The 26,750-nt window shown below is 40.1% G+C and overlaps 1 protein-coding gene across 1 annotated transcript; it reads right to left on the bottom strand.

Annotated features, from left to right (window-relative positions):
- Window positions 1–101: 101 nt before the first annotated feature.
- Window positions 102–26,367, bottom strand: eya2 (EYA transcriptional coactivator and phosphatase 2). The gene is made up of 16 exons (XM_020623961.1): window positions 26,071–26,367; window positions 15,983–16,062; window positions 15,665–15,706; window positions 15,228–15,355; window positions 14,777–14,893; window positions 10,776–10,852; window positions 10,473–10,656; window positions 9,500–9,636; window positions 9,289–9,372; window positions 6,034–6,123; window positions 3,780–3,838; window positions 2,892–3,052; window positions 2,600–2,714; window positions 1,809–1,930; window positions 1,558–1,658; window positions 102–1,221 (listed from the first exon to the last, which is right to left on the bottom strand). Exons 4-16 carry the CDS (start codon window positions 15,328–15,330, stop codon window positions 1,141–1,143), a joined length of 1,431 nt encoding a protein of 476 aa, XP_020479617.1. The 5' UTR covers window positions 15,331–15,355; window positions 15,665–15,706; window positions 15,983–16,062; window positions 26,071–26,367; the 3' UTR covers window positions 102–1,140.
- Window positions 26,368–26,750: the final 383 nt, after the last annotated feature.

Raw genomic sequence — 26,750 nt, 5'->3', positions numbered from 1 at the left:
ATTCATTTATTTTTTTGTAATTTATACCTTCTTGCATCATAAGCCTCCAGGTTGAGTAACTCTATGAAATGAAATTAGGTGACACTGCACTTCCCCCACAATGCAATTAATTTATCTTTATTCATCTATTTTAACTGTCTGTCAAAACAAATCGACAATAAAGCATTATATACAAATCATAGCTAAGCTGACAGGCAGTGTAATCGGCACATGCACAATCATACCAGATCATCTATATTACAAACAGGTTATTAGGAAATTAGTCAAGGACAGAAAAAGTGAATTAAAACATAATAATATATACAACCCAGAATCAAAAGTAAAGATTTGAGCCTATAATACAGCATCTTCAAGACAACTTCAGATCAAGATTTATGGTCTCTGAAGGGGATTTTTATGCTGAGCTCTGTATTTCATTGTGTTGTAAAACCAAACCAATAATAAATAGCTTAAAATACAGACTATTTTTAATAGTCTCTAACTATGACAAGAATGTTATTTGACATTTGTCTGGCCAAAAACAAATCCAAAATAATAGTGAAGGCAAAATCTATCCCAGGTAACATCACAACTTATAGCCCTGCTTCTAATCTTTTCTTTAAAATAGTATTGCTAAGAGAAAATTTAGTAAGTCTCAGAACAAACATAAAAACACACAGTAGAACAAACAAACAAACAAAAAATCTAACTCTTCATTCATGCAGACATACTCGCTTCGGTCATTAAACAAGATGTAAGATTTTGTATTCAGTGCAACACTTTTTTTTGTGTACACAAGAGGGACACCATTCATATAGCTGAGATGAACAAAGTTTAAAAAAAGGAAAAGTGTTTTTTAAGTATATGCAGTATTAACCATAGTTCCCTAGGGGTATTTATGGAGCTTTGGTCTCTTATTTTACTTTGGTCCAGCACTTTGGGCTTCACGGTTATGTGTCACAGACATACTGCAGCCTCACTTCAAAATCCTTACAGTTCCTTTGGCTTTAATGTGAAATGGTTTGTCTGAATGCTCTCTCGAAATAGCGATACTGACTCTGAATCAGTCTCTAGGGACACCGTCACCCGCTAGCTGCACTCGAGAGCCATAGAGCTTCTGATATTTCAGATGGAAGAACAGAGAGCAGCAGCTGGCGCCCTCTAGAGGTAATCCAGCTCCAGTGCATGGCTCAGAGCCTCCAGGTCTGCCCGACAAGACACCCTCCAGAATGGCATGTTCTTCTAAGGAAACCGCATTAAAATTAAAATTAAATGGAGGTTTAATGTAGAACATGTAAACTCAGACATACTTGCAGTGCTCCTGCAGATGCACTGCAGATGTGCAATATGGACTGTAGTATATGACAAAGGACATGTGGATAACATGTTTGCTTATAATGTATCAAAAATAACACAAGAGAGAGACATTTGCTGAACAGCAAAATCCAGGTGAAATTCTGACATTTCAATGCAAAGAGTACAAAAAAATGCTGCAGAGATCAAGTGTCTTCTAAAGTTAACTGATTAGTTGTGGCCCATTTATCAAGAGTCGGAGTCATAAAACAGAGTGAACCATACCTTTTTGGCCACAGTCTCTTCTTCAGCTCCATCTCCTATCACCACATACACTGCTCTCCGACCAAACCGCTGAGAGACACGTTCAAAACAGCTCTCTTTGCCTTTAAAAAGACAGAAAATCAAAGGTTAAGTGCTTAAAATGGTACCTTTGAAGATACACTTTAAAATAGGAAATTATAGCCTGAGGTTGACTGAACTCTAATGGCGATTCTAAATCTTCCCATGTACTTTCTTTCTCAGATTTTCCTCACCTGTCTTGGTGGCACTGTATATGTTCTCTATGGGGAAAGCTGAGCCCAGGCCATACAGTAACACCTTGGAGAGGGCTGGGATGAGCTGCGTGGTGGTCACCAACACATTCACACAGTTAGGCCTGGAGCAGGAGAGGACCGACACATTTACTGCACAGGTAAGTCATGACCAGTGTTGTAAAGTACATAGCTAAGTAACTTTACTCATGTACTGTATTGTACTTAAGCACAATATTGAAATTCTTGTACTTAAGGATATTTTTATTTTATTTCACTACATTTCAAAAGAAAACAAACACACCTTTTACTCCACTACATTTGCTGTTGGTTTTCATGTTAAGATTGTGAAAACAAAACTAATGATCTAAAATATGACCCAACATTGTAGATTGTAGTTCAGGTTAACCAGCTACAATAGTAGAATTTTACTTACACATTCAACATGTACAATTCAACAGTAATAATTATCTAATGCAGTAGAAATAATAACTTAACATTACTATTACTTTTGCACAATTAGTACTTTTACTTTTGATAAATAAGAACACTTAAAGGATTGTTATAATAATAAAACATATTTTTACTTAAGTAAGATTCTGAATGCAGAATTTTACTTAAGTAAAAAGTCTTTTTACATTGTGGTACTGGTATTTTTACTTGAGTCAAGGATGTGAATACTTCTTCCACCTGTGGAATGGATGTCTTAAATCTTACAGCATCATATAGTAGAGCAATCAGCTATTGTTAAATGACCCACTGGTGCCAATCAAGCCATGGCAGCATGAACTGACCTGGAGTTGATGAGCGCCAGGGCTTTGAGCGCTTGAGTCAGCCACAGGTCAGTCAGGACCTCCATCTCTCTCCTCAGCTGTAACCACTCCTCTCGCTTGGGGCTGCCCAGCAAACCTGCCCATAAAGGAGAAGCACACGCTTGATGGTTAGAGTTTGTAACAAAGCAGGGAGGACCATAACCCTCAGAGAAGCTGAGGCAGTCTAAATAGTTTTGAGTATACGATAACTATCTTTACTGTATATCTAAAAGCTTTATACATCAGTGTTAGATGTAAATACATAACAGCTTACCCCCGACATTATTCTTGTATGTGTTGTAGATCTCTTTGACTCTGCGGTATCGAAAAGCAAGTTTCCTCATCCAGTCCACCCCCCCATGGACCCCTGACCCAAGGCACAGAGAGCCAGGCCCTGCTGGGCTCTGGAAGCCGTCTGATCCAAAGTTGTAAGTGCTGCATGATCACAATACAGGAAACAGCCAGGGTAGATCATAAAATCACAAATAGTATTTTTCCAGATCATCTTATACAGCAGTATCACTATCATCAGTATTTCAGGCAATGCTTCAAAGAACTGCAGATACAACTGTATTCATGGTGACATTTTAAAGTTCTTGCAAGTTAATGCAAATGATTCAGGCTATGAAAGAGAAGGCAGTACTTAAACATTCATCAAATGTACAGAGGTGTGCCAATGAGACCACTAACATTTCAGGGTCAAGACATGCTTTAAAATTGAATTATGCTGTAAATGAGGCTTTTTCAGTATAAAACCATCAAGTACATTATATAGATTTAACATAAGTAGAAAAATATAAAAACAAAAAAGTACTTTGGTACAGTCTGGCTCTTTCTCCTAATACTCCTAAAAGTATTCTGAACTGCTTCAACAAGTTTGTGCAGTAAAATATTGTCTGTATAGGGGTAATGGTAAAGACATATTTCGATAAGAAATGAAACCATAGGATAAGCATGTGACATATTATATGGCTGCGGAAGTTGGGGAAACAAAAAACGTGCACATGCTTGCATGCGTGAACACACACTCCTCATCTCATCTTGCTGCTTTTTCCTCCTGTGCACTAAAACCCGGAGGGCAAGTCTGGTTCTCAAGCCACAGTAGAAGTGTCAGACTCTCTCATCATGAGGTCTAAGTACAGTAACACAGTATAAGCTTTACCTCAGGTCCTGTCCGTTGTCGTCTGATGCCACGTCATCAATGTGAACCTGGTCACATTCCTGGGAAATGAAAAGGAGAGCGGATATATCAAGAGATACATTTCAGAGCGGAGCCCTGTACAGGCAGGTCTCTCCTGTTTAAGGGAGCCTCCGGGAGTGATAGTAGCTATGAAAACTTAAAAAAAAGAGCTAAAACAAATGACAAAGAAGGAGGAAATAAGGTGTCAGGACACGGGACAGCGAGGCGCCATGAGATACAGGGCAGTCAACATGGCGGTGCAACTCTAGTAAAACCACATGGTAAACTAAAGTAAAATAAGTCTGCATTTTTCACAGTGCATCCAAAATTTTGTTTAAAAAAATATCATCTTAAGAATGGCCCTCTGTCTTAAACAAGCACAGTGGTGTGCATGTGGTTCCTCTCTGTTGGATGTAAGAGCAACCAACCAAACCACAGGGATTAAACTCACACTGTAGCTTAAACATATGGCTTCCTCAAAAAATAAAATAAAATAAATAATAATAATTGTAAGATCTCTCTTATTTCTCTGTGAGTCCAGCTTCAAGCCTCTAAATCCGATAGCCGTCTATTTTTCATTCACACACACACACACACACATAATACACGAGTCCTAGTATAACTCCCAGTTGTCACCGGTGACCCAGGGGAACACAGGCTCTCCTATCACTTTACTGTCGTGTTGAGCCAGACAGAGACGCTACCTCATCTTCCCTCCACCTCTACTGTACATAACTCATATCTCAAGAGCTGCAGTCCACCTCCCACTCAGCTGTCATCCACCCCTGTAGGGCCACTACTACAGGCCATAACATACAAATGAAAGTTTTGGCACTGTGCACTCAGAACAGCCCCACACAGTGACATTTCATGTAATCTTATTTGAAATTATTTTCAAAAACTGGAAATGAGGTGGAACACAGCCACAGCATCAGGTTTGTAATCAGGAAAATGTTAACTGGAAATTCAAACTTTGATTAATAAGGCAGTTGTTCCTGCCAATTATAATTATGTAGTTTTCTTGTGGTATTTCAGACATGACAGCAGTGATAACACTTATAGCTGCTGATGTAGCTACTGACAAAGGAGGGACAAGATAATTGTACCTCAAGACTTAACAGCAGTTGTCAGCCTGCAGTGGTCTACTGCTTTAGAGATTCACTGAGCCTTGACAACAAGAAGGGGGATAAAAACCAGGTTTGCAAATAGCTTTGCTGGCTCCTTTCCCTTTGTTTGACTGTTCCTCCTCCCATTTGACTAATTTTCTTCTTGGACGCTCAGACACACACCTATAATTACAGCACAGAGTGTACTTGTTCTCTCACTCTTTTTTCAACCTTTGTCTTTGTCAGAACAAGGAGGAATGCACGATTAAAAACATGCACGTGACTAGCAGGTAGTTAAACAGCATTTTAATGACCCCTTAAGAGTTTTTTTTAAAGGAGTCACCATGGTGACGCAGCAGTTAGCGCTGTCACCACGCAGCAAGAGGGTTACGGGTTTGAACCCGGGCCAACCCGGGGACTTTCTGTGTAGAGTTAGCATGTTCTCCCGGCGCCTGTGTGGGTTCTCTCCAGGTGCTCTGGCTTCCTCCCACAGTCCAATAACATGCAACCTAGTTTGACTGACAACTCTAAATTGACTGTGAGTGAGCGTGGGTGTGTGTAGTTGTCTGTCTCTTAATGTCAGCCCTGTGATAGACTGCCGACCTGTCCAGGGTGGACCCCGTCCCTTGCCCAGTGTCAGTCCCCCTGTGATCCTCTTCAGGATAAGCAGTATGGATAATGGAGTCACCACTCCTAAAGGTAAAAATTCAACTTTGGTAGATTTTTAGCCAGGACGTCTAACTGTCAAGTCACTCAGGAAGGGAAATAGTTTATGAATTAATACAAGATAGATGATGTGTTAGGGGAGGTCTACAATGGATGCCAACACCCTAATGTCAAATTGGCTAGGCTGCTACATGGAAAGGCCTTTTGTTCTCATTGCTGCTGTTTTCCAGATTTCTGGGAAAAGTCTCACAATTGTTACAAAAACACTGACATGAAGTGTAGTGAGAAAAGAATGTTTAAATCTACATAGTGTGATTTCTGGGCAAAGAAAAGTATAATCTCCAAGATAAAAGTTTAAGTGAATGGCTGCCAATTAAACACAATTTAATCCTGCAACTGTAGAAATGTATTAAAAATTAAATTAAATTAAATTAATGTATTTAGACATTATCACACAAACTCACCTCCAAATCATTGAAGAAGAGTCTCGAGTCAGCCAGATTGAAGATCATCTCCTCCATCCACAAGCCAAGAGATGCTGCCTTTGAGGAGTCCTGATGCACATGGGCACATAGACACACACACACACCTTAAAATGAATACCTTACTTTAAAAATCTTCTGCATATTTTATCCTTGCAAATCTACAAAGAGAGAGACAAAGTGACATCACACAGTTAAGAACAGGCAGGAAACCTGTGAAATGTATTTGTTAATCACAAATGCGGTTTTCCTTTTGGCATCTTCAGCAACAATGACTGTATTGTATTTACTGTATGTGTCTACTGTTTGTTATGACGCATGCCCATTGCACATACAATGTGTAAACACATTCCCCCTCAGCCACATGTAAAAACTAAACTAGTCGCATACTGTACGTTTTTAAAGAAAGAAAACTGGTTTGTTGACCTCGCTAATAAAATGAAAACAACAAAAAACAACAAATAATAAAATCATGAGCTCAGGGAGAGATTGATGGTCTAACTGAATTATTAAATATCACTACACTTGTCATGCTACCAGGTCTTGTCAGTGTTGTTGGCGCCTGCTTGTTTTCCTGAACAGCTTTCATTTCACTTCTTCTGCAAACTCATGAGCTGGGTTGACAGAAAGAAGTACCAGGGAAAGGCAAGTGTGAATGTTTATCTGTCAAATGCTCTGCTGATTTTTGATTTGATTATCTTTAATTTGGCACACCCATTTCGCCCACTGTTCTCCACTGGCCCTTTTTCCTAATTTACTTCCAGTAAATTCAGCACAGACATATTCAGTTTAGTTAGTTTAATTCACTCCTGACTTTGTGAAAAACTCTGGGAACACCTTTTTATTAAAGTCATGTATGATCCATTAAGTCAGTCATCTCCAGGCTTAAGCAGCCATATCAGTGTTTTTGCATATTATGATCCTGCGAGGCTGCACAGCAGTGCTTTGCACTAAATGCATGCTCACAAGTTAGTTCATCTTACCATGCTAACATTTGTGTACTAGCATTATCGACAATACTGTACAGCTCTGGCTGATGAGTCGGGACCAGACTGAACAACAACCTCCACCCAATGAGCAAAGCTAGTGTCTCTAAAAATGAATGCAGCTCACTGAGATGGCTTAAACATGACAAGGCAGTGCAGATTTTATATCTGAATTCACTCAGTCAAGTATTTCAGGAAAGCAAACATATATAGTTGATACACTGTATATTGTGTCTATGTATTGTATACTCTGTTAATGTTGGTCTTCCACTACCTTCACCTGCTTTCAGTGTTTTCTGTTTGTATCAACACTTCACACCACCTAACCTCTCTTCTCTTTTCTCGTATAAAAAAAAAAATCTAGTAATTACTTGGGTGTTGCATTACACTAAATTCAATTTTGCTTCTTATGAACAAATTATAAATCAGCATTGGGAGAAACACATCAATCATAATGTGCAGGTAGTCAGGTTGACACACCGCGTGGGCGTGTGTCATTCAAGATTACAAAAGCAGGTGTGTGTACATTTGTGGCATGATGTTTTGATGCCAGTATTGGTTCATCGTTGGCAGCGAAACAGGAGAGGTGTCAGCCAAAGGTGAACATAAGATTAATGCATCTGAAATGACAAGCAGAATGGGCTCCTGGCTCAGAATCGTAGGAATGAGCTTGATGATACAACTAGGGTAAATGACGACAATTATAAAACACCTCCCTTGGAATAAAAGGCATAAGAAGAAAAGGGTAATTGAGAATGACGGGGGGCAAAAGTTCAGTAGGAGGAGTAGAATGACAAGGAGAAAATGACGAGGGGCAGGATTCAGAAACTCCGGCCAAAAGAAGAGGAGGAGATGAATGCGAACGACAAAGAGGGAGGGGTTAATGGCTTAAGAGAGGTTTGTTCTGTTTGTCTAATAACTGAAATAATTATCTGTAATCACCTTCCTCAAAGATGAGGGCTGCTTCTCTACAGAAGGACAAATAAAAGCCTCTTTCTGTTAATCCCTTACAAGAATTTAAAAGACAAAAAAGGTGAGAGAAAAAGACAAAAAGCACCCAAAACGTGCTCCCTGCATGTCCTGTTCCCACCATAACCCTTATGCAGGGGACGCTGGATATCAAAGACAAAGCTAAGGAAGAAAATTCACACACTACAAGACAGATGATACATACAATCATGGGAGAGCTGTAGCAGCGGAGGTGAATCTGCTCCTAATGTGGATCTCTGTTCACCTCTGGCTAACCAAGCTGGTGAAAATAAATTCAACCTGCACATTATTCTTTCCTGCAAGCTGCACCCCTACTTGTCTTTGCATAGCCTATAGGTTCAAACATTTGTTGATGATAAGAGCTTAAAAGACAGATCGTAAGAAGAAGTCTGGTTGTTAAATCTAGACATGAAATGGGAGCCAAATTGGAGATAATTCATGTCAGAAAAATGTATTATGGTTGTCAGAGAGTTAAAAAAAAAAAGATTCTAGCTTGTAAGCTGTCTTGACCCTTCAGACTGTTAGTTTTTCTGCTGTCAGTCATTTAATTCTCCTGCTGCATGTCTGAGTTTTGATGTCAGACTTTGTCCAACTGAGCTTCCCTGTGATCCAGCAGCGGGGTATTTGGGCAGTGGGAGGAATCAGGAATTTTTGGCACAGGAGTCACGTTTCAGTAGATTTACTCTCTTGCTCTCCATCTCTCTCCTGATAGACCATAGCAGAAAAAAAAGGCAAAGAAACAATGGCATGCAGGGCTTGCAGAAATGCTGCTCTTAAACTCCCATCAGCCTTGTGTCAACCCACAGGGGGGCTGTGAGAATTCAAAACACAGAGCCCCTGGCCAAAAACAAGGAACACACCACTGTCCGCTCCTTGTCAGCTGCCTGTCTGTTACTGTATGCAAAGATCCCTCTGGCTGCCAATCACACTGCTGGATGCCGGGGTAGCTAAACAGTCCCAGTGCATTATGAAAAGAAACAAGAGGGAAGAAAGGCAAAACAGCCAGCGTGTGAAAATGCTCAGGGACGAGACCCAAAGGTCATGGACTCAGCTCACGCAGTCAAACCTTTGACTCATAGTCAAATAAGCACTTGAGCACTGAAACAAAGGGTGATTTGACTAAAGCAAGATTACACTAGTCTGCTGTTGTGCCAGACTGTACCTACCTACCAACCGCATAATTAACCGTTGTCAAAGTGTGATAAGCTACAGCATGCAGTTGTTACGGTAAATGACAAAGGGAGGGGTTGCATTGCTGTACCTTGCCAAATCGTGAGGAGAAGGTTCCCGTGAGGAGTGAATGGAAAATGATGATGGTTTCATCCAGATCCCAGATAAACACTCGCTGCAGTGAAATAACAGATATGTAATGTCAACCTCATGAACATTTATATGTGTGTGTGAGAGAGAGAAAGGTAAATATTCTAGAGAAATACTCATAGTTTTTCAACACCGTGTGAGCATTTGTTTACCTCTATATCAGAGTCCAGAGGTGGAGCGGGGTCACTGACTCTTTTCCTCCCTCTCAACTTCCCATCTGACCCCCTTCGTGCTGAGACCCCCTCTTCTTTACCTGGTGTCGGGGGGCTTGGTGGCGGGTGATACTCTCCTGAAACACACATAAAACAAAATAGCAGATTGTTCTTTACAAAACAAGCTTTTTGTCAGATTCAGTTTTTATTAAATCTAGAGCAGGTTAAGTGAGAACTCCACAAAGTCAACATGTTAAGTCAAGTTACTAGTAACAGAGACTTAGATCTTCATATTCAGGGGACTCAAAGTCATTTTACCCAGATTATTCACTTGCAGCATTTTAATAATAATACAAAACAACTTTGAATCTGAGTAGCTCTATGTTTCCTCACCTTTCCCTCGACCTAGCATACTACTCCACATGTTTGGTGACGTAAAGCCACTGGAGATTGTTGTGAAAACTGCAGATGAGACAGGAAGCAGTCACATTTAGCTCCGTAAAAATTAATTAGTTGTCCACCTCTCCTGAAACTCTGTGTCAGGTGTGCTTCTGTAAACCAGATTGCTGATTACAGTATACTGACAAGTTAGGTGCACATATTGCTAGGAAATTAAATGCTTATTATAAAATTTATAAAATTAAAGACAAGAAAAACAATGGAAAATCGGTTTCTGGGCCAGATGTAACAATAACCTTTAAAAATGTGGGGGGCCTTAAAAATTGTCTCATGGGCCAGTAGCATGTCACACTGCAAGCTACATAAATGTTTCTGTAATTTCAAATGGGTTTAAATTCAGCATGACTGAATAAAATCCTTTTTCAATTTTTGCTAGTTTCATTTTATGTCTATCTGTGTGCAGTATGTTGTCTTTGGGAGTAGTCTGGCTTCCCTTTGTCACTGTGTACTTTATTTCAGTGGCAGTCTATAGAACATAAATATTCAAACAAAGAGCAGGGGTTGTAGTTCTCACCTGAGTGTGACTCTGGGCTGTGAGTGGGCAGCATGACCGGGTGTTCTGGATGCTGATAGGCTAACGGAGCTGTGATGGCAGCGGGGCTGATGTTGCTGCTGGTTAGGTAGGGGCTGTTGTAGTGGTGGGAGTTATAATATGGAGGATACTGACTCTGGCTGTAGCTTGAGTATGCAGAAAACTCCTGTCAGGACAGAGACGATGGCAGTGGCATCAAAATATGTACATTTTCATTTCAAAACCAAAGTCAGTAATGTTACTGACAAACGATAGGAGCTGATACCAAAATGCTGAATTGCTCACTTGTTGGGTTGGGTTGAATGGGGCTGAACTGGAGATCGCATGGGTGCCTTGAAAAATCCCAGATGAAATACCACCACCTGAGAAATGGTATAAAGACATAGGTCAAACTTTTAGGTAATAGTCAATCATGGTCAGCTGGTGGGAGATTTGACTGTTACATTTTGTACTGATGAATCAACTTCAGATATAATTTGATAACATCTGATCTGATCTGTGAAGCTGTGCGACATAAGTAATGAGCTGTAAATTCTAACTCTTTCTTCTCTGACAGCTCAGTGCTGCAGGAGCTGACAGTGAGATTTATGCTTGACATAACAATACAGGTGGGAAAGTCTTCTGCTTCTGCTGCTCTGGGACTCTTTTCAGTCTAATCAAGCCAAGGTTGGAAAGTCTTCCTCCAAGCAATTTCCTCCCACGGTGACGCTGTCTCATCCTGTATCGTTTCTGTCAAGTCTGTCCATGCTGTTTGTTTGTCTGATTAATTACATCTCCTGTAATCGTATCACCTCCACCCACGCCACAGAATAATATTTTGAACTTTCATTACTCTCCTTCTGTTTGTCTGTTGGCTGGATATGTCAAAAGTTCACAAACGGATTTTTTTTTTTTTATAAAGTCTTGAAAAGGACTGGTCACAAGCCAAGAATGAACTAATGAACTTTCGATATCAGTTGCCAAAGTAGTTCACTGTGCCTTTCATTAAGGGCATATAAACTCCCTGTGACCTCATGATTGTTAACCTTTGAGAGTTGATAAGCAAACAATCCATAGATGATCCATTCAACAATTAAAAAGCACAGGGGTAATGGAAATGGTTTGCAATACTTGGTAATAAGTCTACAGAGTCTACAGTGGTAGGTAACTGGTCACAATCTGAGGTATTAGAGAAGTGAAAAAAATAAGAGAAACAGTTAAATAACATCTGCGAATAATTGCTTGGTTTCCAACTTTATCTTTTGCAACTTACAGCAGAAAGGTACACTTAAAGGATTAGGCCGGTCATTTTCTATATTAACAGCATTTTCAACACTCCCCATACAGAGAGTAAATCCAACAATGATTTGCCTCTACTCACGATCAATGTCTGTCAGAACTGACTTAGCTTATTCGTCTGTGCCATAGATCTCCATTGTTGTTCAAAAACTATTGAAAACGCAACAGGGAAACACACAGCTGCCCTGGGTGACATCTGTCCTCATTACAAAAACATCAGACCTTGACATTTTTTAAAAATGTTGCCTAAAAGGCTCCAAATAGCTGTAATTTTTTTCAGCATCTGGAGTAAACAAGAGTCAAGAGCCCATGCACAAGACCTCTGGATATTCTTAACAAATATTGTGCTTCATAATGAGGAAAAATGTCACTAAATGCAGCGGTGTGCTTCCCTGTTGTGTTTGTAATTGTTTTTAAACGTCACTGGAGGTCTATGGCATAGACAAATAAGCTGATCCAGGGCTGACAGATTTTAATCATAAGTAGAGACAAATTATTGTTGGTCTTAGTTTCTGTATGAGGAGTGGTTGATAACACTGTTTATAAAATGATCAGCCTTATTATTTAATACAATGTAGTTTAAGTGATTACAGGCAATGGTTTGTACAACATGTTTCCCTGTAAGGGTTACGTTTACTCTTCTCTTCTGACAGGACCAAAAACATCCTGAAATATTTTTTAAAGATTAATTTCCTCAAGCCTACCTCCCATCATTTCCTCACTACTGCTCTCTCTTGTTCCCCATTTCTTCTTCCCCACTCCACAGTGCATGACAAACAGAAGAATAATGACTCAGTGGACGAACCGCACTGAAACTTCCCCGAACAACACTTCAAAGCAACTAAAGGAAAAATACAGGAGGTCTCCTAAGTAAACACAGAAAAGGCTCCCATAGCCCCCATTTGGTTTCAGTTGTACACACAGTATAGTACGCGTTTCAGTGGATTTTTGTGGTGTGTGCGAATGAATATTGTATATTGTGTACAGTATAATGGATGACATGGAAACATTCTGAAATCCTACAAACATTTAGATGTTGTGGCAGTTTATTACTGTTTGAAGTTTGCAGTTAATGATTTATGCATAAAAATATTCAAACAAATTTGTTTTGTTTGGGAACAGTGTCCTTCAAAGTCAGACTCTGCTTGGTTTCAAAATGTTTGTTGGTCATTGAAAGCACGGTCATTGTAATTTGCAATTTCTAGGAAGTTGAATCAGAAATGTGTTTACATGAGAATGTACAATCCCATGTAATGTCTGATGTTTGAATCTTCTCTTATAGAGGGAGTAATACCAAAAAGTGAATCTTTGAATGGGTTACAATAGTCTCCGTGTAGAAGGCCACCTATTAGTCATCACATGACCAAAGACCAAGAATGAACCATGACAATCACTAGCTGTCTGATCTTGGGTGGAGTTTGTTCTTCTTCATGAACAAATAAAGCAGCTACAGCTGTACTTAACCAAATACTGGGCATGAGGAAATGTGACATTCTGACCTTTTTCATTTAGGGTCTGAATCAGGACTGTGTACTACTAGATACAGTCCTTATGGTATATCAACAAAAGTGGTCAGGCCAGCACTACTGAGGGATTATGCTGTTGTTATGGATGTATGTTATGGATAATTCAGTCATTTCTTGTTTCCATAACTGTAGCCCTTATTTTTATAGGCTACGGTAACAAGCCGTTGCTGAGACCTGGGAATGCAGTGTAATCACTACAATAATGTCAGAAAGGGCAAAAAAGTACATGTGGTCAAATGATCAACCAGGTTATTTTGCCTGATTATTCATATGACTTTCTCTGAACATAAATCTGAATGTGAGTACAATGAATTGTTGGTAACATTACACAACTAAGGATAGTACAGTAGACCAAAACTAAACAAATACGTCAGTCTGTAAACTATCATGTGTGATGTTTGTACTGTATCGTTTAGGTAGTACTAGTTAGCTTTTTTTTCTTATCCAAATAAGACTGGCTGACCTCGGTGTTTGTTTACAACCTGTATGACCATCATTGAACCACTAGTGTTTCCTGTTTCATGAGAGATCATTTTACTGATGCTGCAGTTTTCCCACCTCTCAGCAATCGCTCCTTTGTTTATAGTTGGTGTAAAGCCATAGAAATGAAATTACTTCTGGTGGAACCCAACAAACACTGGTGAAAAAAGTGTCATCACTGTGTTTCTTAGATGTATAGTTGCAATCAATTGTCACAGAAGTAGGAAAACACTCTTTTAAGACTGGGCAGATTGTATGTGGATGCAGTGCAGAGCATATACAGTATGTGACAACAACTCATCTCTTTACTGTATGCTGTTTTGTCTCTCCTTTGTTTCATATTTTTAGTGACAATGAGGTCATCTGCAACATTACACGTACTCACCCCTCCATAAAACGCACCTTAACCTCTCCCCTCTCACACACAAGGTCAATTTCACACTGCTTTCAAAACCATAAACTCACACTGAGCGAGTCATGCTTTGGGCGCCGGACAACTGAGGAATGTGTACAGCAGAGACACACACACACACACACAGCCATGTGTGGGCAGAGGGCTGCCCACACTCCAATGCATAGCACGTCTTCATGTGAGCATTTTCAGCAAAGACCCTTTACCCTTCTTTTGTTTTGCCCATTATTGTTTCCCATCCTCCTAATTTCTCTTCCTTTCTGTGTTCTTTACTCTTTTTTTTCTAAGACACACAAGCCCTTGCATGCTGTGTTGTTGGTCTGAGTGGAGAAAGGGGGCCTGACCCCAAGAAAAGAGGAGGGGTGGGGAGACTTTTGACGCCAGGAGTCCAGACCACAGCTAATGGAGAACAGGTGTGTGGGAGAGAGAAGGAGAGGAGAGGGAAGATTTGGATAGGAGAAAGAAAAGAAGTGAAAGAGTTGAGGATGGCAGTAAAAGGATGGATGCTAAGGTTGAAATCAAACATTCTGTACTGGTGTGTGTGTGTGTGTGTGTGTGTGTGTGAGTACATTCAGTACACTCAGACTAACCATGTGTGTGTGAGTAGCTGTAGAGGCTTTGACTGGGAGGAGTGCTGCTGAAGTTTGAGTAGCCTAGTAGCCCTGTCTGTCCAGGAGAGTGACTCAGGCCATCCTCGGTTTTAATGTCTAGAAGGAAAGCAGATGATTTATATCACAACCAGGATGAACATGTAGTGAAATATAAAAAACTGACATTTTTTATCATTTCCCTAGAAAAGTCCCTTTTCAGTTATGTTGATGTTGCCATATGTACCGCACTGTAATTGTCTTTATGTTTTTAATAAAAAGAGCCACACTAAGTTTTAAATATAAAAATATAATAATTAGATTATTACTCTTTGAAGTTTGCTCTAATAATCTAAAATCTAGCTGCCATGTTACAAACCTTTTTCTTTTACTTCTGAGATACTTATCAAAATACAGCATGAATTTGAGTGACTGTATGTTTGTGAGTACACACTGTAAGATGGCATGCTGTAGCCCTGTGAGTGATGAGTGTAAGGTGCGTATGGTCCTGCAGGCTGGAGGGCGGGGCTGTACTGAGTCTGTCCATATGCAGCCATGACACTTGTTCCCCGTCAACTGATCCTGGAGAAGGAAGAAATCATGAGGAAACATTTAGCAAAAGGTTCTTCTTCCCTTTCTGTTACAACACAACATCTGTTTTTGCCACAGAACTGATTTTGAGGAAGAAAGCAATCAACTCTTGTTGTAGATACGTGCAAATAAGCTTACAAGTTCATATTTAACATCACACTATTAAAGGCTAGATCAAAACTCAAAAGGATATTGCACATGATTTTAATCAACAGATATTAGTTGTACTGACACTTATAAACACAAAGGCAAGCGTTCTTTGCACTTTTTATTTCAGTGACAAATCCCATGAAAACTCACCTGCAGTAGGTAGAATGACTTTAAGACAGAAAATAAGAAGCCCTGTGAAAGAGCAGGAAAGGGCACTTTTAGAAAATTTAGGGTGAAACCAGCAGGGAAATCAGTGATGAGAAGGAAACTCTCCAACTCCATCAAAAATGTGAATGGATTTCACAAAAAGGCACGGTCTACATTTACTGTATTAGAAATACATTATCCGCACACTCCAAATCTATGAGAAGTCACAGTCCTGATGACTAGATTTATCATTATGCTACAGTTTATTTGAAAGGTATAGAGTGAGCACTTTTTTTTTTTGCTGAAGGTTTGTTCTCTCACCTGCCTCTGTAGAGAGAGCTTTATCCTCTTTATCCTCTCACACTGCTGTTAGTCAGGTTCTTCAGAAGCCGTCAACTCTCCTGTGGAAACAATAGCAAATACACATCATCAGGACACAGGTATGTGGGTGACTGACACATGGCGACGTGCCTCCGGCTCTGTTGCAGCAGATCCGATGGAGAAAAAAGATACATGGGGTATTGATGGGAGGAATGTGGTTATAAGAACCTCTGGCAGTCCAATAACCAAAAAAAAAAAAAACCATCCAGAACAAGGCTGTGATCCAGATTCTAAATACCAGCAGTGTGAAGGGTATTCACAATTCTCAGGTCAGCACAATCTACATTGGGTGATATGATGAGACAATAGAGGTTTGTAAGACAAGAAAGAGTTTGGATGACAGGATGAGGCACAAGAGATTTTGCAACACAGTGTTGACTGAGGTAGCAGCTGTATCTCTTGTACTCTGTACAAGAGATCTCTGTATATTTCTCTGGTTGTATTATGCTTTGTAGCAATACTGGATTTAGGGATTTTTGCATCCTTGTGATGAAATGCATGATCAGTTACTGGATTGACAGACCCATCAAGTTATTTTATCTACAAGTTGCTTTTTATTTAGAATTCCAGAAAACTAAATATATCATAACATATTGGATTATTTGTAACACTGACTGACCAATTACCAGATTTATCAGAAGACAAGAACGAGAGAGAAAATGTTCTGGGTTAGTAGGCTGGAGGTTAAAAGACCAGTGCCGGCGTCTAAGCAGGAAGCTGAACGAGGTCAGTCTGTTCAACTGCAGCAGGCTGTGGGTGACTGAAGCTGAAACTTATACAGTAGGTAAAATGTCATCTAGACTATAGGACCAAAAGTATGGCTTAGACTCACTAGTTCTAATTAAGGCAAATCTTAATGCTACAGCAATCAATGTACTTTACACTTTGAGACAACAAATGTGGGAAAACTCTTTTGTGTTTCAATCTAAAAATTAGCCTGTTAACAAAGCCAAGTGCAGCAAGAAATATTTAGACCAGTTTGGAGTAAAAGTGAAGCATCTTTGGGAAGAATCAAGATGCCAAATGAAAGCCAGGCCTCATCGCTCAACATCAGCACCAACCTCACTAACGCACTTTTGGCCAAGTCCCAAAATCTGGTGAAAAGCCTTCCCAGAAGAACGGAGGTTTTTCTCGCAGCATATGGGTGGTTTTGGAGTGAAATATTCAACAATCACTATGGATCCAAGCATACAGAAGACAGAAAAACAACAAAAGCGTAACGTAACCCATCTTTGGTACAGAAACATTTCAGCCACTTTTGTTTATTTGTGCTATTGGACAATGCACAACAAACTGAACTGATTTATTACCGTCATTGCTCTCTTTCTCTCTCCTTCTGTCTCCTTCTCTCTCCCTCTTTGCCTCTGGGCCATGCCAGTCTGGCAAAGTCGCAGCTAACTGCCTGACCTCCGACCTCACTGACATCACAGCGACAGAGACAGATGACAGTCATGATTTATAGGGGCAGCAGGGTTTTACAGCAGCTGAGAGATGAAGGTGGAGGAAAAAGTAAAAGATGTCTGAGAAGTAGCAGACATTGTGATACAGACGCTTCACTGTCAGTGGCATCTTGAAGCTGAGTTGATTTACAGTGTCTGTTGTGTTGCTCTTCTGTCATTAACAACAGCATTTTGAGGCAGACACATAATAGCAGAGCAAACAAATCTCATATTGTGCCAAGTTCTGCTGATATAGCCCTCCTGGCCTTTAAAAAACACCCAAGACAGCTTGCAGTGTTTTTTGAATAAATAAGTGTTTTTCTACCATGAAGCCGCCACAAAGACTCACATCTGTGTTATTGCCTGTTAAACAAATGTGTAATTATGACACTAAGGAGGTGATTTACTGTTTGTCAAGTCACTAATAACCTTGTGTAATTCTTTAACTTTCAATCTAAACCATGTTTTTATGTGTTCATTTCTTTTTGCTTTCCTGTTCTGCCCTTTATAACAAGCAGACTGTAAAGCTCAAGAAAGTACACCGATCCCACTGCACAGAGGGAAAATAAAGAAAGCGCTCCGGTGCTTTGCATTTCCTAGCACCTCAGCAGTGAATGCGATGCCTGTTCAGAGTCCCCCTGTCTTTAGCTGCATCCCTTCAACAGTCCTGTATGCTCATACAAGGACGTACACACAAACACAAAAACTTTGTGTGGCGATAGCAAAGGCACTTCCTGGTTCAGGGCGAGGCCTGGGAGGAGGGCGCACAAGGCCATGGGAACTGCAGGACACCGGAGGGAAGATGAGCGGAGCTCAGCAGAGACGTGGAGGGCTGAGGGCTGAAACTAAAGCTAAAACAAACCCAGTGGGGGCCACAGGAGGCCACAGGGCCACGAGTCCAGTCCCACCAGCTTCACCTGGGTCCCAGGGTTCCACTAGACCACTGCTTCTTTCACGGATATCAAATTCTAGCCTTTGTGCTGATGGATTACATCACAGGATGGTGTATTGTGGTTTAAGATGAAATGTCATTTGATACATTTAAAGAAATACACTGAGTTCATGCAGATTTACCTGTCGTTCAACTAAAGTGTTGAATGAAGAGAAAATGACAGACGTGATACTGATTTATATGTGCTAACCTGCTAGACTTATCAGGAGAACACCATGCCAAAAACAAGGTATACACTAAACAAATGAGTTTTTATAATGTTGTCCAACTACATCTGAAGGTGACAGTGTTTCTAGCTGTTATACTGTAAATAGGCACATGTGAAGTGAAAAGCTGGCTGTCACACAGAGGGCTGAGATACAATAATTATTCAGATAGGGATAACAGCGCATACTTTTCAACAATCTTTTGTTAAAGCGGTTCACAGTGGTGCAATTGTTTTTAACCGTAAAAAGTGAAAAAGAACACTTTAGAGAGATGGGTTAATGTGGCCCAATGCTGTTTAAAATATCTGAGTGTTGGTTTTTGGAAAGGGACAAAAGTTTTTAGACGCACCTCCCCCAATCCTGACATTGGAAACGTGCAGGGGGAAGGGATTTTCCAACCATCCAGCAAGCACTTTGTTTTAAGCATACTGACCTGTTATCTCTGTAGGCTGCACATGACACCTCAAATGCAAGAAGGCAAGATCCTGTAGAAGCGCTGGATACTAAGTGCTAAGAAATCAAATCACATGTGGCCAAGTAATGCAGTTAGATTTATGAACAATTTTCATTTAATAAATTTTACAATAACAAATCGTGCACTACGTCACCAGGTTCACTCAAAGTTGGATTGTTATTTCATATCTGAAATACGAATGTATCCATACCATGTAGTAAAAATCACTAGTAATATTACATAAAGGTCACTTTTTGACAACTTCCATCAGCTTTGTTTAATTATGTAACTAAAGGGTGTGTGTCATTTTATGTTATTTACATTTCTCAAAAAATGATTTGAATATCCGGTGTCTTGAGCATGTGTCTGCTGAGATATATGTTTACAGTGTCAATATGTGTGCTGTGTCAGTGTCTGTCTTAGTCTTGAGACAACATGTTAGAGTCTGGTTACGCACTGCCGTGACCCTCCTATGGTCAGGCCTTTTATTGAAACATTGTGCTTCTCAGTCAAGCTTGACATGGTGACTTGCTGGTCTGTAATCGTGCCATATGGGACCCCACCTGGAGCCCTCAATTTGGACAATCTGCCTAAGTGCCTGGGGGGAATTTGGAGGCTTGATTCACTGCAGCACACAGACCCTCTCTCTTAGTCACTGATAAAAAAGTCACAGAACAAGGGCACAGTATTTGGGTTTGTGTGACACTGTCGGGGTTTTCGTGGGGGAAATCAGTGGCATCTGCCTTTTTAAACTGCCTTTGACACACAGGCAAAACCATATAACATCTTTAATATCAGTGATAATAGGCCAATACCACCTGACACAAATAGCAGTAAATGATTTAGCAAGCAGGTGAGAACCACTGAACAGTGTCTTATTTGACAGTTTCTTTAAAACCTGTAATAACTGCTTATAAAAAGACTACAAGCTGCTTCAGACTCTGTCCTGATACCCCTAATAATTCTTTAATAAACCATATACACATATTTGCTAATCTGCAATTTGATATGCACAAAACATATTTATATGCCTATAAAAAAATACATACTAAAGGCAACACAAGCAAAAAGCCCATGGCTGTTCAATTATTCTGCTTATTATTTTCCTAAAGCTAGAGTATGGAACTTTTTTCACATATGTTTGCCTTAGAAATCTGATCCAGAACTTGTCTTATTGTAGAGAGGTGCTGTCGAAGCCTCCTGTGACCCAGACTCATTGAACAGCACTGGCAGCAGTGCAGAGATAATAAAAGGTTTAGAGTGGGACTGGCCTTTCTAACCAATCAGAGATTTTCAATTGGTTCTGCTTGATCAGTAAGTTTTGTTGCATTCTCATTTATTGTAATTTCATAACGACAAACATCTGAAGAGTTGGGCAGAGCGTGGCGGAGAGTAGCAGACCAGAGTAAAGCACAGTGGAACAGGGAGAGGGAGCGCTGGGCAGAGCAGAGTGGACTGATTTGGTGCTTCATGCTAGTGTTACCTTAAAGTTACATACTGTAGTGTTTATCATTTAGTCTAAAAGAAATTTTAAACTGTGAAAACAGCCATCACAATATTGCAAGACCCAGGCTTCAAAACTCTAGTTCTGTCTGAAAAACACTACAAAACCCGAAGATATTCAGTTTACTGACAAGAAACCTAAGGGCAGAAAAGCTGCTACCAGATAATGTTTGGTTTCTTGTTGGAAAAATGATTGAAATGATGAATCAATTACAGCAATCATTGCTGACAAATTTCTCACAAATGACCATCATGTTGGGTGCAATGTAAGTCCAGCCAGCAGTTCGCTGAACGTGCCTTTAATAAGAAATGTATAATCCTTTCTATATAATACTGTGTTAGCAGAACTCAACGTCATAGCCAGTAATGTCACTGTCCAGACTAGGACATGAGCCATAATCTAGTTGAGGTTCTATTTGTGCTTGTCTGTTTTTACTTGCTACACTAAAACTGAGTGTTGTTGACATGACTGAATCAATGAACATAATATTCCTGTTTAGCCGCATACAGAGCCACTCATCAGCAAAAAACAACAAAAAAAAAAGCAAAGAAAATAACAATAGGTTACTTTGGACTTTGGGAAAAATGATAATCTCAACAGTAACCTGTTAAGTTTCTGTTGACTCTACATACTAGCCTTGACATTTGCTGAGAGAGTAAAAAGCAAAAACACAGGAGTAAGATGTTTCCATGTTTCAGTCACATGTTTACTATCAGGCTGATCCCTCCCAATGAAGTTTCACACAGACAGCATGCAAACATTCCCAGCTTATCCTAAATAAGTGATGATGTTTCCATCATCAACCAAAAATTAGGAAACACAAGCAACCAGGTTAAGACGTCTGCAAGCAAATAATCCCTTCAACGAGGGGTTGAACTCTCATGGGGGGGTCTCTGCAACTTTTCTTCAAAAAAAAAAAACAACACACACAGAGAGACACACACACACACACACCTGGCTAATACATGAGACACAAAAGACACACAGAGCTTCTTTGAAAGAAACAGAAGTCATTCTATGAGAGGCTCCAATTAATCTCTGGCAGCAGTGAACCTGTTGCTGACTCTGTCTGCACACTGTGTAACTTTACCTCACAGACTTGGTGGCCTTTTCTTTCCACTTGACTAACTTTTTGCAACAAGACTGCTTTAATGCCAGAAGCAAACCCTCTTTGTCCCTCAGTAATCAAAACCTCTTTATTGAACAATGTCTTTATCTCCCTGTTGCTCCAGTACCCAATCTTTTACTCCTTTGTAAATTACTTCTCAAAACATTTTGCACTCTTTTTCTGCTTGTTAATTCTATTTTATTCCCCCACACTCAAATTCACTGCCCATACCCTGGCACACACACTCTAATAACATCCCTAATAATTTTCCCCAGGAATACTGCCAAATTCAAGAAGGACCAACTACCCCCCAAAACTCTTCCTCCCCTACAACCAGTGCCCCTAGATGGGGATCAGAGTGAGGGGACAGCTGGCAGACCTCCCAACAACAGGAGGAGTGGGTGCAGGGTTGGAGGACTGGACTGACCCCAGTCAGATGGTGGTCTGACTCCCAGGTAAAAACACATCTGGTCTAGTGATGGAAGGGTGGTCACACGCGCGTGCACACTCAGAATTGACACACGTCTGACTGCATGAGTGCTCCTGCCTTCTCTAATGAACATGCACTTTCAGACTTTCTGCTTTATTAGTCATTAGGACAAAAAGGTTTGCCTTCACTTAGTCTCCTCAGCAGATGATGGTGAGCGACTGCAGTCGCTAACAGCCAGCTAAACAGAGCTGAAGCTTAAAGTTGTTACATACAACCTTAGGTCCACAGTCAAGTTACTTCTTTACTGGTAGAATTACTGTAGGAGATTGTGAGAGTGAAAGAGAAAATAAAAAAAAGAGAAGAAGAGAGTGATTTATGCCTTTTTGGAGAGATAAGAATGCAAGCCAAGTGGGACATTATCAAATATAAGTTGGCATTGAACGATTGTTGAAAAAAATCTACAGTATATTCAGAAAAAATGTTTAACTGAAGAAAAACTGGGATCCCTAAAAAACTCTCCCAGCACCACAGCAGATTGTTAAATTGTCTTCTCAGTGGAAAGTACCCAAACTGTTATTAAGCATGAAAAAATGAACAATGGTCAGTGCAGGCTAGTCCGCAATGTGTGTGGCTTTGCCATTCTCAAGATGTGATAAGGGCGGAGGAGATAGCCACAGAGACAGCTGCTGTCTGCTGACAGCCCAGGGTTTAATGCACACACACACAGCTCTTCACACACATCACCACAAGGCCTCCCCGGGTGCTCTTTGGGGCTTAAGGGAATTAAAAGGGGAGGGAAGGGCGGGAGAGGAGACGACATTTAGGGTGAAGAGTGATAACTTTTGTTCCTCAAACTGTTTGAGATGCAACAGATTAACCAATAATGTCACCAGCATCTCTGTTCAATCCAGAACCTTTGTTTCATCAAACGTATTGAAAACACAAGCAGTTTCACACTCAAACACACCTGCACAACTTTTAGTTCCAGTGTCTGTCACGCATATATGCAAACTATAACCCAACTGTAGAAAACCCACAGTGTCACCTAAATAGAAGGCTGGAGGAGGAAATGAGGATTAGAAGAGAGGGAGCCAAACTGTTTTTGTATGTTAATAAATCTAAATCAGTGACTTCAATCCTTCACACTTCTTCATTGTACAGCATTGTCTTTGTTTAACAGTATAACTTCCTGTTCTTACTAAACATTTAAATAAATAACACTGAGTAAGAATAACTGAGTTTTGGTTTGCGCTGCTGTTTAGGCAGACAGCTGCACATACAGGCTACATTCATGTTGCTGCCTCAGAGGTTGTATACATTTCAGAAATTTGTTGTTTCATGAACTGAAACCTTAAACTCACCCAACTGAAATTTGTGATTTGATTCACCTTTAGTTTACTTGACTTTTGCTATACTTTTTCACAGTTTGCTGGTGATTCATTATTACCCACAGAGGTTTTTTTTTTACTTTTACCTCTCAAGGAGGTTACTGCATGGACATAGTTACATGTGAAACTCAAAATAAATAAAAAAAACTGTGGATGATTGGACAACAACACTGGTTGGCCAGAAATTAGCAAACAAATACAACTGTAACTTAAAAAAAATAGTAAATAAATATCTAAATTGATATTATTATTTTACCAAACTTAGCCAGATTCTGCTCTTTTCAACAGCTTTTGAATTTATTTTATAGCTTGTTTTAATTAACGTGTTTCTCTCATTCAGATTCTGAACACACTTACTTCAATGCAGAAAATGACAGTGTGATAAATAACTAGTTTGATGCTGAAACAGTCCAGCTTCTATTACTGGGACGATCCCTTCATTTCAGACTGACAGAGTGGAATGAACACATTGTCAGAGTATGTGCTAACATGACAGCCCTGGTGTAACCTTGAGTTCAAGTCAGCAAAGCTGTTTGACTCGCAGATAAAGAAAGAGAGGAATGAGAGAAAAAGAAAGACAGAGAGGGAGAGAGAGAGAGAGGCTCAAAGACATCAAGAAGTGTGTGGTTTTGAAGAAATATAATGAAATTTGTGCAGATAAAGTCAGGAAGAACAGAGCTTCCTATGAAAATATTTATCATTCCACAAACGTTTGGCTACACAGGAGTTTGGAATTAATTTTTGTTTTCTTAAGAGGGGGTGCCTTGTGCTAAAGGATGGGGAATTCTCCACAGCCTGGGACTTCATGGGCTGCTGCTTATTCACTATTTATTAGAGGTGGTAATAAGAGCCATGAAGGCTGGGAAGAGAGAGAGAGAGCGACTGAGCGAGGATCTTGGGTCAGCCGTGGAGAGAGAGTCCAGAAATGGGGCCTAATGTTATTAAGAGACAAACCACAGTGTTAAATCAAACACGCCCGAGCACACACCTTCGGTATGTGGTCTGAACACACCTCCCAGTCCCCTCCATCGGACCCCTGGGTGTTATTTGTGGAGGTTAAAATGCAAGTAAGATTTACAATCCACCACAGGCCCGAATCTGATACAGCAACTATCTAAAATAAGAATCGCACTTTGCCGGCAGTTACCCCGGCAGGTTTATTTCAGACAACTGACACAGACAAGGACAAGATGCATGTCCAGTTTATTTATTTTAAAAATTCTGAAATGACTATGACACTTTTGAGATCTATAGGGAGCACATTTCTCTGTAGTTAAGCTTACACACCATCAATGAATATACAAAACCAGAATATTATTTCAGATAAACTGAACTAAATCAAAATAGAAATGTTATTATTGATCTCACATTATGTACTTCAAAATTAAACTCACATGTTAAATATATTAAAAATCCAAACAGATTCTAATTTATTATTCTTTTTAATCAATTAAAAAGGAAAAAAAAAGGAGTGGAGTCCATCAGTCTTTGCTCCTGTGACTGTGCAGCTGATAGAAATGTTTAAAGGTGATTTAAACGGTTGGCAAAACACAGGGAGAGTGAGCTCCTAGTCTGCAGCCATGAAGGGGTCCTTGAAAAATATGAATGCCAGCCTTTGAAAAATGCTTAGTGAGGCTGCCCTAATTTAGTTAATGAGGGTCCCTGCATGGCTGCTGAGGGGGTGTCAGCGATTTGGGTGTAATCTTCTGCACTTAAGCCGTGCACGGATTCAACCAGCACCAAGAAAAACAAAGGAGCTCAATCAAAAGAGAAGGTGCCTCACACACTTTTTCTTCAGTGAGACACAAATAATTGATTTGTTGATGGCAGATGTAGGGATTTTCTGTTCTTATTAATCACCCTTAAATAAAATAGAAAACTGTGTGATAATGTACTCAGCTGACATGATATTTCCAACTACCCAGAAAAAGGAAGATGTCATATTTACTTTGACATTGGCCTATTTTCCTGCAATAGAATATACTAATTTGTCTTGCATTAACCCATGTAACAAGCATTATATCAGGCCTTTGAGATGAGTTGTCCTTCAAGGATCAGCGTGATTGTTAAACACATTTAGGCCTATGTCCCATACACTCACTTCTATGAAAATAAGCGAGTTTAAATATTGTAATTATATCAGCAGACCTGTAACATGATTAGGAGAGATATCTATAAATTAAAATTCATTTAAAAAATAGAACAAAATGATCAGTGTTGTGCTTGTTTATTTAAAACAGATCATGAATGTGCCTCGTAAGAAAATGTTAAAATGGTTGTGGGCAAATAAGTAAAACTCAGTGTAAATTACGTGTGATGCATGTTTGAAATATTATCAGAGCACTGGTAAAAGCTGAAATACGAATTATGAGACATAATCTTGCAATAAGAACAAGTATTTCTGCAGGCTAGGCCCATTTAATTGAATATAATGGTTTGGCCAGAATTAACAGCCTGCTAAATCACAAAGACATAATCAAAGTTAAAATGCAAAAATGACATACAGTTCCATCTGGGCAGACAGGAGTGAGGATATTTTACACTTACCATCATTCAGAAAGAAGAATATGCAGAGGGAAAATCCGATTATTAGTCAGGCCAGTTGTCTGTCCATGCCGAGAGGAGACTCCGCAGACCTTTCTCAAGTGTCCCGGCAAATCAGAGACAATGTGAGCGCTCCTGCTGACTCGCAGCTCCCGAGGAGGAGAAGAATGGGCAGAGGAGGAAGCGCAGGCTTTCGGTCGAAAGGCCCCAAGGTGCTGACAGCTTTCCGCAGACACTGGCTCACATATCGATCTCACTTCTCTTCCTCTGCAGCTTCAGGAGCGGCTTTGCTTTTACCGGCGTTTGGGAAGTGATGTTAAGTAAACGAAATGTTATTTCTGGTTCCTCCTCCTCCTCCTCCTCCTCTCCCTCCTCCCGAGAGGTGTGCGCACTGTACAAGGCTTGTACACGTGTGTGTGTGTGCGTCCGCTTATCTCAGCCACTCCTCTCATTTACTCCACTTCTCGGCTTCTTTTTGTTATCTCCGCGTTAAATCTTTGTTTGGTCACGGGTTCTTCTCTGCGTTTGTTTACACAGCGACCCACACACTATTCAGCCCCACTGTGTAAAGCTGCTGGCTCCCTGTCTGCTCTCCAGAGACAGATTTTGTTAGTTGGTGGTAAATAACCAGAGGCAATTCACGGTTTTTTTCAGTAGAGTTTGGCATCTTTCACTGTGTTTAA

This window comes from Monopterus albus, unplaced genomic scaffold (genome assembly GCF_001952655.1).
Source record: "Monopterus albus unplaced genomic scaffold, M_albus_1.0 scaffold1.1, whole genome shotgun sequence".
NCBI lineage: Eukaryota > Metazoa > Chordata > Actinopteri > Synbranchiformes > Synbranchidae > Monopterus > Monopterus albus.
The sequence above is the reverse complement of the archived record's forward strand: the minus strand, read 5'-3'. Positions and strand labels throughout refer to the sequence as shown.